Source organism: Zalophus californianus, chromosome 10, assembly GCF_009762305.2.
Source record: "Zalophus californianus isolate mZalCal1 chromosome 10, mZalCal1.pri.v2, whole genome shotgun sequence".
In the NCBI taxonomy this organism is placed as follows: domain Eukaryota; kingdom Metazoa; phylum Chordata; class Mammalia; order Carnivora; family Otariidae; genus Zalophus; species Zalophus californianus.
This window is the reverse complement of record NC_045604.1, coordinates 24,625,695-24,639,446: the sequence shown is the minus strand read 5'-3', so window position 1 is coordinate 24,639,446 and position 13,752 is coordinate 24,625,695. Positions and strand designations below refer to the sequence as shown.

At 51.9% G+C, this 13,752-nt stretch overlaps 1 protein-coding gene across 2 annotated transcripts in view; it reads left to right on the top strand.

The window, feature by feature from the left end:
* Positions 1-13,752, top strand: part of RASSF5 (Ras association domain family member 5) — a 64,674-nt gene that overhangs the window by 24,446 nt on the left and 26,476 nt on the right. The window contains exon 1 of one of the 2 annotated variants that reach the window (XM_027612079.2): positions 11,215-12,195. The exons of the other annotated variant lie outside the window; for it this stretch is intronic. Coding sequence (XP_027467880.1) covers positions 12,076-12,195 — 120 coding nt within the window. The 5' untranslated portion in view covers positions 11,215-12,075. Of the gene's footprint in view, positions 1-11,214; positions 12,196-13,752 lie in introns of those variants that run through there. 2 annotated transcript variants of the gene reach the window in all.

The window sequence follows — 13,752 nt, the reverse complement described above, 5'->3', positions numbered from 1 at the left end:
CAGTGACCCAGAGAAGTGTGTAGATACTCAGAAGTCCTCACTGGGTCTCTCCAAACACAGGGCCTGCTTTGGCCTAGGGTTCCAAGCCAGAGGTGTTGGTATAGGTGAGGGCAGGAAGGAGAGAAGGCTCCCGAAGGAGAGAAGGCTCCCGAAGGTCTTTTGAAGCCTCACAGCCCTTGGGGCCGTGGGGATGTTAGGGCTGAGGCTCCTCAAGCATATCATCCCGACTGCCAATAAGGCAGCCAAACAATATTCAACTTCAGAAGGGCCAGGCAGATATTCTTTCCCTGTGATAAAGAACCAGCGAATTGATGCCCAAAGCAGCTTTTGGTCCTGGGTTTTGCCAAGGCACTTGAACCAGGATGGAGCATTTATTGAGTATCCCCTGGGTGCCGAGCACTGGGGAGAGTGGGGATCATAAATAATACATCACAGTTCTTATCCACAGAGAGCTTATATCCTGGTGGGGTGAGGGGAGGGGGGTGGGCAGAATACAACCAAATAGTATATACCGTGATGCATGTTGCAATAAAAGTATGAATCAAGTGTTTTGAGTACCGGAGGCAATTGGTTCTGTTGGGAGAAATCAGGGAAGACTTCCCAGAGGAGGTGACATTTAATCTGATCCTTAATGTATGAGTCCACGGTTGCTGGTCAAGGAAGTAGGGAGGGTCCCCAGATATCATTCATCTATTCATTTAGCAAATATGTTTTGAAGGTTGACCATGTGCCAGGCCCAGGGATGCCAAGGACTTCGTGATGAAGGGAACAGACATGGCCCCTGGCCTCCCTGTGCTTGCAGCAGAGTAGGGGAATGAGACTTTTAAACAAATAAGCCTTGTATTTATGAGGAAAAAGCTCAGGGTGCTCAGGGTGCTGTGAGAGACAATCTAGGTGCTGAATGACTGGTTATTTTCTGAAGAGAATACCAGTGGCCCTGGGAAATCCCAAGTTGGCCCCAACGCCCAAGACTAGCCGTCCACAGTAGTCACCAGATGTGCCTATGAGTGTTAACAGCCTTCTTGCGATTCCCCCACCCCTTTTTCTCCCACTAGGAAAGCATTGCTAGAAAGCAAATATCATGTATGGTTTTATAAGAATGAGATTGAATCGATCCTAAGATATATATTTAAAAAATTCTGTGCATCTTCCACACACTTTGGAATAGTAACTGTTTATAGTGTAGCCTGAATGTAAGCAGGACTCTTGGGAGGGCCTTGCCCCACGAGGGGTGAGGAGGAAAGGGAGACAAATCTGACCTCCCAAACCCTAGTGAATGATGCAGAATTTTGCTGAAGGTTTGCCTTATAAGACGGAGGTCACATAGCACACCGTACAGCAACATTTCCTAAAATGTCAGCTTCTGGAGACAGTTTTCGTTGTCACAACTGGGGTGATGCTACTGGCATCTGGTGGGGAAGCCAGGGATGCTGCTGAACTCTCTCCATGACACAGGACAGGCCCCCACAACAAAGAATTATCTGGCCCAGAATGTCAACAGTGCGGAGGTTGAGAAATCCTGCCCTGGAGCAGGTTAGCTGGGCCGGGTGTGGTGGGCAGAAGGCCCCAGGGCAGGTCCTGGAGTTTGTTCTATACCTCGTCTCCTGCTCTGGATGTCAACAGCAAACAGGGGCTTCCAAGTCTGAGTGTTTGGAAGCAGAGTGGCCCCTTTTCCTCTGTTGGGAAGAGGACTCAACCTCAGAACCCTCTGGCAAGCTGAATCAAGGCTGTGTCTAGAGTAAACCCACCACTGAACTATAGAAGGAGCCATACAGAACCACATGGAAGGATCCAAGGGTCCTACGTGGGTGCCGAACGGCCCCCAGCTGTGAACGGCCCCGGAGTGGGGTTTGCTCCCTGCTGGCTAGGTCAGGCTGTTATGTTTGCCTTGGACAGGCCTGACTGCATGCTTCAGCACAGCTAGGGCAGGACCTAGCCTTCTATCAATAAAACCTGGGCCCTACTCCAGGCTCACTCCCCTTTTCTAAAAAGCTTGTTTGTGCTGATTTCCGCCTTGACTTGTCATTTTCAGTTAAATACCAGGATGGAGCTTTCTTTCACCTTGACACGGTCATCCGGGCTGAGCTAGCTTCATGAGCCAGTGCCATCTCCCTGGGGGGATTTGCTGTGGCCCTGTCTGAGCTCAGCTAGTTTGGGGGGCATATGGCTGCTGGGTGGTCTCGGCTTGGTGTCCTTTCTCCTCTTGACTCATTTAGGAAAAGAAAAATGACTGATTTTCCTCTATCCAGAGGAGACCACTGTTCGTTAACATTTTCATATTTTCCTCCTGTGCATCCATACATTTTTCAAAACATGGTTGAGATCACCCCGTAGATAAGTTTTTGGCCTCCACCTTTGAAAAGGAGTAATCCCAAGGTTCTGGCTGTCTTCTCTCTCCCATGCTGGAGGGAGGCACGGAGGGAGGGAGAGGGGGCAGAGATGGACTCAGAGCCCCTAGGCGCAAACTCACAAGGCCGTGTGGGAGACACCCACAGAGAAACTGAGGAAGGGCAGCTGCCTGTGCTTTCTCCAGCACAGAACTGGTGCTTTTAGAGTCTCTCCTTGGAGATCTCTAAGGTCTGTGACATGTGACTTTTCCTTAGGCACCTCGCAAAACTCCTTCACGTGCACCCCAGATCCCTTCTTCATGTGAAGCCTGATTCCTAGAGAACATCATCGGCATTGGCCGAACACCACGATAAATGGCCAGCATAGCTGTAGTTCCTTTATGGGACACTTACATCCCAAAGACCTTACACTTCAGGTGGTCTTAAAGTTGCTCCTCTGGTGGAAACAAAACAAAACAAAACAAAACAAAACAAAAACCCTCAGGGACTCCCCAGTGCCCTCACAATGGCCTGCGAGTTTGCCGGTTTGGTCTACGCCTTTCATTGCCTTCGGGAAGCGGCCTCCGGAGTGGAAGGTCCTGGCCCCAACTGTTGATTCTCACAACCCATGGCAGCCCAGGGGGGTCCTGGCAGCTCTGCCTCCTGTCTTGGTACATCGATGTGCAGAGGACGAGCAAAAATCATAAGCACTCTTCCTTCCACTCAAACCACTTATAGCCGGGGGTTGAGTCGGCTGATGTCTCCGGGGCGCAGGCTCCTTCCCCCTTCCCCCTGCCCCTTCAGGAGCGTGGCACCTGGAAGCCAGCCTCCCTGGTCCTGGCTGCTCCTGGCCGCACAGCCCGGCCCCTCCCTCAGCAGTTCCCAAACCTCACTCAGGTACTTTCCACACTTGGGAGCCTGGCCATACCCATGTTCCACCTGCGCTACTATTTACCTAACATTTCTCTTTAAATAGATTCATTTTATTAAACAAATAAAACGTGTTAAAGGAAATTTTGAAAACCCTCAAATCACTAGTTTGATGTACAGAGGAATTTTTTTATTCGGTTAATACTTAATCTTTTTTTTTAAGATTTTATTTATTCATTTGAGACAAAGGGATAGAGAGAGAGAGAGCATGAGCAGGGGGAGAGGCAGAGGGAGAGGGAGAAGCAGGCTCCCCGCCAAGCAGGGAGCCCGATGCGGGGCTCGATCCCAGGACCCTGGGATCATGACCTGAGCCGAAGGCAGACACCCAACCGTCTGAGCCACCCAGGCGTCCCAATACTTAATCTTTAAGTATTAAAATGAAAAGAACAGTGTGTTTCTAAGGACCGCCTCAGATTCCTTCCACATATATCTATTGAGGCAGGCACGGCTCTAAAATCGTTTCAGGTGCCGTCAGCGGGAAATGCTGCAAACAGAGGCTAGTGTCTTAGGTCATTGGTGCTTCGATGACCAGGGCCCTGGGTCCAGCCGCTGCCTAAGGCTCTCTGTGAGCAGTGGAGAGAGCCCGGGTAGCTGGGAAGAAAATTCCAGCTGTCCAAGCCAATGCTAAGGCACTCATCCAAAGGAGAGCTGGATCCGTATGTATGGTAGGGAATAGTGTGAAGTGAGAACAAGTCCCCCCACGGTACCTACAGGACAAGCCTATCTGTATTTTGTGTTTGTACGTACATACGTACGTGTGTGTGTGTGTGTGTGTGTGTGTGTGTGTGTGTGTGTGTGTGTGTGTGTTAGTGCAGAGCGAGGGTTTGGACGCCAGCCGGCAAGCTACTGAAGAGATTTCACCTTGGGGATGGGTAGGAGTCCAAAGGGGTAGAGTTAGACAACTTTCAGCTTTTGCTGTTTGCATCAGTGCTGTTTGAATAACTGATGCTCTCATATGTTTCCAGGGTAGATTTTTTTTTAAAGCAATAAATATTTTCTTAAAGAAAGCAAAGAGCTTCTCGGTGGTAGAAGAGCTAGGTTCTGATCCAGACTGTGTAGACAACATACTGGATATGTGACCCAGGGCAAGCCTCCTGGTTCTCCGGGCCTTGGGTTTCTCCCCTGAGAAGTGGGTGGTGTGCTGGGTGGTCGCGAGGCTCCACAGGGAAGATGTGTGTGAGAGCGTGTGCAGACCTGTGTATCAGCAGGTGGCATGCCAGGGCTGTCTCTGCTGCCTCCAACGGCCTACTGGAGGGTTTACCCTATCCTCCCTGGGATGAAAACCTGTGGTGGCTTCCCAAAGCCCTCGAAATCAACCCAAATCTGGATTAGCACAGAAATCCTTCATGGTCTGGCTCTGCCAACTCTCCAAAACACTAGAAAGATGGGCTACGTCCTGGACATAAAACCAGGACACTATGACTTTGTGGTCGGCAGGCCCTTTTTGCTCCAAGACTTACGATTCCGGATTGCTCCCCACTATAGATGGAAAGACCAAGACCCTGTCCCCATGCACCAAAGGGACAGACAGGCGGCTTCCCAAGCTTCAAGGTAGATCAGCCGCCCAGGGTGCTGGCTGCTACCTCTCTGACACCGCCCCCCCTCTGCTGTCACTCCTTAGCAGGGCCCCGGCTGGAATCACCTCCGTCAGCCCCTGCAGCCGCTGCATGGTGGTGACTCAGCTGGCGTGGAGAGCCGAGTTTCCTGGCTCCTGGCCCCGTGCTCTTTCCCGCAGGCGCGCCACCATCTCTCTACCCAGGGCTCTGCCTTTCCAGGACCCTGGCCACTCCTGCCCCAACCGTCGGCCCAAAGGCCCCGTGCTGAACCCAGAACTACCACACGGGGGAGCCAGAAGCAAGCCGGGAGAGCCGGGGGGGGGGGGGGGGGGGCGGGGTCTGTCCCCGCGCCGTTCCCGAACACACCCCATTGACGCACACCCGCAGCCTTCTCCGCGGATTCGGGGTCCGAGGTCTCCTCAGAAATGCTCGACAAGGGTGTATCACATTGGATCGTGACTGATAACAACAGTAGTTCACATCTGTTAAGGCACACCGTGTGTTCTACTTCTTTTATCAGTTATTGAAGGAGAGGTATTGAAATGTCCAACTATAATTGTGAATTAGCCCATTTCTCCATACTGTTCTATCTTGCTGAATTTTGAAGCTCCATTACTCAGTACATAAACATTTAGGATTATTATGTTCTCTTGATTAATTGACCTCTTATCATGATGAGATAACCTTCTTTATCCCTGGTAATATTCTTGGCTCTGAAATCTACTTTGTCTGATATTAATATAAGCTACTCCAGCTTGCTTTTGATGACCCCGAGCATATTTATTAATCTATCCTTTTACTTTTAACCTATTTGTGTCTTTATATTTAAAACTCATTTCCTGTAGACAGCAAATAGTTGGATCTTGTTTATTTTAAAATCCCAATTGGATAATCTCTGCCCTTTAATTGGGTTATTTAGATCATTTGCATTTAATGTGATTATTGGTATAATTAGATTTGAAGTCTATCATCTTTCTCTTTTTTTGTGTCTGTCCTTTCTGTTCTTTGTTCCTTCCCCACCCCCCCCAGTCTTATTTTGGATTAATTGAATATATTTTATGATTCCATTTTATCTCATTTGTTGCCAGCCCACCCGCATGTGCCAAAGGCAGGAGCCAGTCCCCAGCTGTCCTGCTCCATCTCGGCTGCATTTGAGACAGCTGCTCCACTTTCCACAGACTTCCTTCCACGCTCTAGAAGCCAGAAGTGCTGGCTAAGGCTGTCAGTGATGAATCTCCCCTAGACAGCCACCTCTCACAGGAGCTGCCCCAAGGCGTCTCTGGCCAGCTCAGGCCAACCCACGGAGCTTGTTTCCGATTGGGCAGAGCGGAAAGGCTTTCCAACGAGGAGGCACCTGAGAACCTGGTTCTGAGGAGGGACAGAGCTCTAGAGCTTATTTCTTTCGAAATCCTTAAGTACCCGAGACCTTTCCCGGGTGTTCCTCACAGCCCCACCCCCTGCTGCTACCCAGGAAACAGTGGCTGCCTGACAAGGCCTCTGGATGGGCCAGGTCAGTCCTGAGTCTCTCAGAGGAAGAAGCGAGGTCTCTTCTATGTGTCATAGCGGGTGAGTTGTTCGTGTCTCACGCCGGTGACCACACTGACCTGGCTAACGGGTCTTGCCTGGAGAGGGGCAGATGAGGGATGGGGATTGTTGGTCAGAAACATCTTTTGTGATTCTCTAGTCTGACGAGAGGAGGCCAATTAGAAGGTAGACTCCCGTGCCTGAGTCAGACCTGGCAGGAGCTCTTCAGGACCCGTGCCTCTTGGTCTGGGCTAATTCACTACATTCGGGGCTTTTAAGTGGAAGGGTCCTATCAAAGCTGTTAGCCTAGCAGCCAAGCAACAGAAGTGCTGGGTGGGCTAGAAGCCGCGAGAAAGTGAATCTCCTGCGAGTCTAACCTAAGTGTTGTGTAGCCACTCACCTTTTATGACAGGAAGTTGTCTGGGGAGAAATTGAGCTCTCAGCTCCACGCAGTTGGTTTAATGCTGTCAAAGGATGCTCTCGGGATGGAGAGTGGAATTCTTAAGATTCAACATCCCCCCCCCCCCCAGGACATCTGGGAAAGACTGCCTCTGGAAAGCATGGGGAAGGTGGGGGCGATCAGGTCGTGATTGGTGAATATGTGTCAGGAAGAGAGGAGGAGGGCTTGGGGGATTCTGACAGGCAGAGAAAACAGCAAGACAAACCACAAGAGGGCAGGGTCAGCTGCCGGGAACGCGAAACAAATTCCGTGCAGCTGAAGCTGTCCTGTGGCTGGAGGTGGGTATGAATGAACTGCTGGCTGGGCATGGGGTGGGAAGGGCCTTAAAGGGCCTTGAGGACCTGCTCCGGAGTTTGGAACATCACTGCAGGCACTGGGGGGTTTTTGGAGGAAGGACAACAATTGTAATGGAAAGCTGTCAGACACAGGGGGTCTGGGTTTGAGATCAGATCCTACCGTTTACTTGCTCTGTGTCCTTGGGCAAATGAACCACTCTGAGCCTCAGTTTACTCACCTGCGAAATACCTCCTTGCAGGGTTGTGCTGATCCAGTGAGATCGGGAAATGTATAAGAGCTTGGCACCTCTAATATAACTTCTTATTTCATATTATTCTATTAGAGTGTGTGTGGTAAGAGGCAGAGACTGTGTCTTATTCAGGCCTGAATCTGAACTCCTAGTCTAGTACTTGCCATGTAGAAGGTGCCCGGTAAATATTTCTTAAATGAAGGGCTGAAAGAATAAGCAACTAGAGTTGGACACATAGTAATGAGTATAGTACAGTAATAGTTATTCAATAATTATTAGTTAAAATTTGAATAGAAGGTTTTATGATAGAACAGCCCTGATCAGATCTTAGTACAGAAGGGTGACTTCGGCAACAAGGGGCCAGTGAGTTTGGAGAAGGCAGAGAAGGCAACAAAGGAAACTACTAGAAGGCTTTGCAAAAATCTACATGCATGGCATTCATTGAGCTAGGAAGTACTAATGGTGGAGGAGCAGGTGGAGGGGGAGGCAGGGAATAGTGAGCTCAGGTTTGGACTTGTTGCCGGCGAGGCTGCAAAGGGGAGCGCTGGGTACTCGGTGGGCTGGGGCAGGTATCCATCCGGAGCTACCTCGGAGGGAGAGGACTCTGAGTTATGAGTCTGTGAGGTACAGTTGATACCCCTGGCAGACATCAGACTAAGCTCCCGGCGCGGGGAAGGCGGGGGGGTGGGCAGGACGAGAAGACAGTCAAGGGCTGGAACCTGGAGAATCCCAACGAGCTAAAGGGAAGACAGGGACATAGGCAGACTGGGAAAGCAGTCCCTGCCTAGTTTGTGATGGCCTATGATTTCAGGCCGGAAGGTATTACGGGAGCAATCGCAGGGGTAAATAGCCTGTATTACTACAGAGTGTTCCAGAACTTGGTCCTGGAGTCAGACCAGCTAGCTGGGTTGATTTGGCTCCTCCATTAACTTAGCATGTATGACTCTGTGCAAATTGCTTAACCTGCCTGAACCTCCTTTTTCTGTCTGTAAAATAGAGATAATAGCTGTAACTTCCTCGTCAGTTTGTTGTGGGGATTCAATGGAACGATGCACACAAAGCTGGCTGGCAGCCCAGGGCCTGCACATAGCCGCTAAGAATACTTTCAAACTGTGTTTCACAGGCGAGTAGCGCCTTGCCCTGGTTTTCAGCCTCTGAATATGCTGTTAGGTCACAAGGCCCCACATCTGACCTCCGCCCTGACACCCTTCAGCTGGACAGCTGAGGGATCCTGGAGTGCAAAGCCGCTCCAGATGCCGTGTCAAGCTGGAGTTGGAGCTGGGCTAGAATAGCAGCTCCTGACTCCCAGTCTTATGACACAGCTTTTCTGGAACACGTAGAACCACGTGGTGGATCAAACGAGGGTATCTGGGCACATGTCAGGATCACATCTGAGAAAGGAAGAAAGCTTAAAATAGTGTCTTTCATCATCTGGAACTTTGAGCCAGGAAAGTCACCCATTTCACCATTTCAGTGGGGCTTTCTGAACCCTGGCGTGATGCCTTGGATTTAAGGCTCCGGAGGCTGCAGCCTAAGGTCCGGACACTTCTTCCTGGGCTCAGGGACAAGAACAGCCAGCCAGTCCCTATTCTTTGTGTGTTCACCGCCAGAGGCTCAAAAGGCTATTGCCCAGGCTCCCGCATTCCCCTACCCCTTCTGCCCCTCTCCCAGGTTCTCAGTGCTGATTACTCAGGGAAGAGTTGCCCATGACCGGGTCATTAGACACTGAAAGGAATTCAGTCTTCCTCTCTTAGGTCCCCTGGAGCTTCTTCCTCCTGGAGGCTGGCCAGCTTATTATATTGTATTTGATCTTTGCAGATTTCTTCTAGTCCCGGGGTCCTCACCAACACAGTGTCTGTGTTGCTGACTTCTTACTTGTGGCTCCCTTGCAGGCCTGGAGTCATTGACAGGTGGAGCAGGGTGGGGAAAGACACTAACTAGGAGGGAAGAGACTTGGAAAGCATGAGCTGTGATGGAACATGTTACTTCCCTCACTTTCCTGTCTGTAAAATCGGTATAACAATCTGCTTTCAAGGTTCTGGAGCTGCCTAAGATAGCGAATGGTAAAAAGCCTTTCAGAAGCCCTATTCAGACACTAGTTTTTCATAATATTTGGAATGGCATGGAGCAGCACCCTAAAAGAACACAGCGTCACTTAGAACTTTTCCTAACCGGGTCTGGCAGCTGGCGTGTTGCTCAGAAGGAGAGATGCATGCTGACCCCTGGGGTACTTTGGCTTGGGGTTCAGAGAGGTTGTTACCTGCTGTCTCTTAAGATTGCGCATTTTGAATATGTATGTTGAATATGTGGCGTTGCAGTTGCTTTGCAGAGGTCTCTGCATGACTCCAAGGACACGGTGTGGCCGCAAAGAACCTGAGGCCTGTTTTTTCTTAGGTATTGGATTGCTGTGGAGCCAGGAGGTTCCTTTTATAACGCAAAGTGTGTTTCTTTGCTGGCTGGACAAAGCAGGTAGGCTGTTGATGTCCCAAGGATCATGCAGAGCCCCCTCTCTGCAGCATTCATCATTCAGCATTGGACTTGGAGGTACTGGCGAGGTTAATACCAGATTCCTTTGCCTGAACCGCTGTCTCTGGGGACACCCCCACCAAAAACAAAAAACAAAAAACAAAAAAAACCAGCCTCTAAAATACTCATTTGAAGAAAAGTTTGTTCCAGACAAAGCCAGAGGTTCTTCAACCCTATAAAATGTGAGCTTTCCCTCCAGAACTTCCCCAGGTAGCTCACTCCAGCCCCCACCCCCAGCTGCTTACTTGCACTTCGTATCCCGCTGCTGGTGTGGACCGTTCTCCTGAGCCCAGGGTGGCCAGCCCGCTAGGGTGGCAGCTCTCAGCTATCTCGTGTTCGTACCTGCCAGGCGCTCACAGGCTTCTGGGAAAAAGACTGTGTGGGAGGATGGATCCAAATTGGGCTGCAGTTTGAAACCCTCCTGAGCACTGACAGATTTGGCTAAGGTGGGGGAAGGAGGGGGTTCCTCATAAAAATAACAGGAGCTTAAAATGGAGTTGGCAGCTTGGTATCTGGGGACTGAGTCTAGCCCTCTGGCCAGCTTGCACTTCCCCGGGACTGGATTGTTTCAGACTTGCAGGGAAAGCCATGCAAACCTATCTGGAGAGAGTCCTGATAACCCCTCTTGGCCACCCTCCGGGACACTCCGGGGACCACAGGCCATCAGACTCTGTCAGCACAGTGCCCCCAGCATTGCCAGGCTCGGAAGGCTTTGTTTTCCTTTCCTGGGACTCCAGGCCCCACTATACTGAAAGATGGCAGAGTGCACACCAAAACAGTCCCATTTCTGCGGAAAGACTGTAGATCCCAGCGGCTAAGAGCATGGGCCCCGGAGATGCACAGGCCTTGGTCTGAGTCCCAGCACACATATCCTCCTTGTATGACTCCGAGCCTCAGTTTCCTCATGCATAAAATGGGAATAATAATAATGTCTACCTCAAGGCCGCTGGGCAAGTTAAATGACCAGGCACAGGAGTTTTGCAAGCAAGGGTACCTCTAACTGCTATTGCTGTGCAAACGTGGTCTGAAAAGTTATGGCAGTGCCGCCCTAATTGCTTGGAGGGCTAAACCCTAGTCAAGGAAGATGTTCCTTCATCCAGTCTGACGGGGACATGTACATGAGCCGTCTTTGATGGGAATGACAGGAACTGGCAAGACCCCCTCCTGGCCAGACTGCCCGGAAAACGTACAAATCACCTGGGGTGGTGTGTGCAGGCTCCTTTGGTATCCCGAGTCTTCCCTTGGGCCAAGTTCTGCGCGCCTGCGTGGAAGGGGAGACTTGCGCTCCCGGTTGCCATCGCTTTGCATATGATTTGCATATGCTAGTGGGGCCACTGCAGTTTCTTCAGGCATTTCCAAGTTAAAATATTGCTGCTTCTCCAGGCAGACCAGATATCGATTTTCTTCCTCTCCGGTTACTTCTCCAACCACTCTGATTGACCGGGCTCCTTGTGAATGGGGGATGTGGGAGTGGATGAGGAGGTGGATGGGGGGAAGGGAGGAGAGACGCCGACGGCCTTAGGGCACATTCTACTCCGCGAACATGAGCCATCATGGGTGATGAGAATGAGCTGTTTCCAGAGGGATGAAGAAAGGCCACAAGGAGTTTTCTGCCTCGGGTGCGTCCTGGTCTGTTCTTTACCTGCATCCCTAACCTGACCTCTGGTGCCCCAGGTCCACCTGTCCCCTGGGATCCAGGGCCACCCAGTGAGGCAGGGAGGCGCGGGCCAGGGGCGGGCGGGGGAGGGGCGCCGCGACAGCCGAGCCCGGCTTTGGGGAACCTTGCGAGAGGAAGTGGCTTCCGACTCCTCTGCGTGCAGGGCGAGGGGCAGGAAAGGCGCGGGCAGGCGGGGGAGGTGTCGAGATGGCGTTCCGCGCGCGGGGCGGAGGGGACCAAACCGCAGATGCCGAGTGAGCGCGGGAGCGCGGCGCGCGAGGCGGTTGCCCACGTCCCACCGCGGAGCTTGCAGCGCGGGCGGCGCGCGGGGAAGGGCGCAGGTTACCCCGCCGCCTGAGCCGCTCGGGGCCCAGCCTGAGAGCCGAGGCGGCCGGCGCCGGCTGCGCCTGGCCGGGTGACCCCCTTCACCCCCCACCCCAGCCCGCTGCGGGGCTGGGAGCTCGCGCCCGGCAGGGCCCGGGGCGGGAACCCCGCCCCCCCTCCGTCGGCCGCCGCCGGAGCCCGGCTGGTCACACACGCGCCCGCTGCCTCGCGGGGCCCCGGGCTAGATGACGGTGGACAGCAGCATGAGTAGTGGGTACTGCAGCCTGGAGGAGGAACTGGAGGACTGCTTCTTCACTGCCAAGACCACCTTCTTCAGAAATGTGCACAGCAAACATCCTTCGAAGGTAAATACCGTGATCCAATGCAAGAGCCTTTCACTGCGGGGTTGGCGGGGGTTGGTGGGGAGGACATCACCTCGGCGGTCCAGAAGGGAAACCTCGATCCTGGCCAACAGGCAAGGCCATGTGTTACCAGAGCGGATGGCCAGTTGCCCTGCGGACCCTCTTGAACTCCTTGGCTGAGCGGACCAAGGGTTGGATCTGGAGCCCTTCCGGGACCACCAGCAAACACTCTTCTCTTTTTAGTACTCTTTCCAGTATTTCCTGGCCCTGGACCTTTTCAAAATGGCTCTCTATGACTTGGGGACAGCGCTTGGCTCAGGGTCTGGTGACATGCTCACCTGTGCCTGGGAGGGTGAAGGGGCAACTGCTCTGTCACTCCCCCGGCCTGAGCTTTGAAGCTCTGGGTGGAAAATGGATGGCACCCAGTAGGATAAACATGCATAGATTGAAACTTCCGTTTTGTGAGTGGCCAGAAACCATCTTAAAATAGTTTTAGCGACTTTGCAGAAGTGCAGGGTGTTTTTAGAAGCAAACTAAACCTTCTCTAAAGTCTTTTTTCCCTGTTACCATTTTAACTTACTGACTCGGTTGGGGTAACCTAAAGGGGGTTGTATGTGTTTCCTAATGGGGTTGTATGTGCTTCCTACAGCAACTCTGGGCACCCTGCATGCCTGAGTCCCCTGGCCACACCCTCCCAGTTGCTACAGATCATCGTTGGTGGGAGTGGTGGCAGAACTGTTTGTTTATTTGTTACGTTATTTAGATGAGAGGGTTCCAAGTCAGGTCCTTGGAGAGGTTGCCTAACAGGGACTGTTCATAGAAGTGAGCTGTTAAGTTTCACAGGTGTGTGCAGGCTCATCATTAATTTAGCAGTCCTACATGGGTAGATTAACCAAAAACTTCCCCAGACCTGACTCTGGGGCCTCCTGTGTGAATAATTCATCTTGCCCGTAGGCGCTGCATTTCCTGGGTTCTGACATCACGAAAATGTACCAGACCTTTTAATTGTGAGAGGACACCCAAGAATCAAGAGAAAGGTTTTGATATCAGTGTTTGAAGGAATCAACTAAAACGGGCCTCTGGAACCAGCACCTGCTATCTGGGGCACCCCCTCATGGGGCTGGGGAGCAGGGCCGGTTCTGGGGGGCTGGGGGCAGGAGTAGGTAGGGCTGTAGATAAGGCTCGTGCAGAACAGCATGGATGCCGAGGGGAGGTATCCTGCTCTCTCTTGGGGTTCTTGCTTTGTTGTGTGGACGGCCCCCCAACCCCCACCCCACAGGCACTCCAGCTGTCTGGGGTCTTTAGACCGGTGGCACACTGGAATTAGCTGGGGAGCTTTAGAAAATGTGGGTACCTGCCCACAAAGTAGAGAGTCTGACTTAATTGGCTTGGGGTACAGCCTGGGCATCAGGATTTTTGAAAAGCTCCCTGGGTAATTCTGATATGCAGCTGAGGTAAGACCATTGCTCTAGAGAGTTTTGCTGCTGCCTGGGGAGAAAATGGTTCCTGTTTTGAAAACCAAGTTTAGCTGCTGTGCTTACTGCCAGGCTGTGAGCCCTT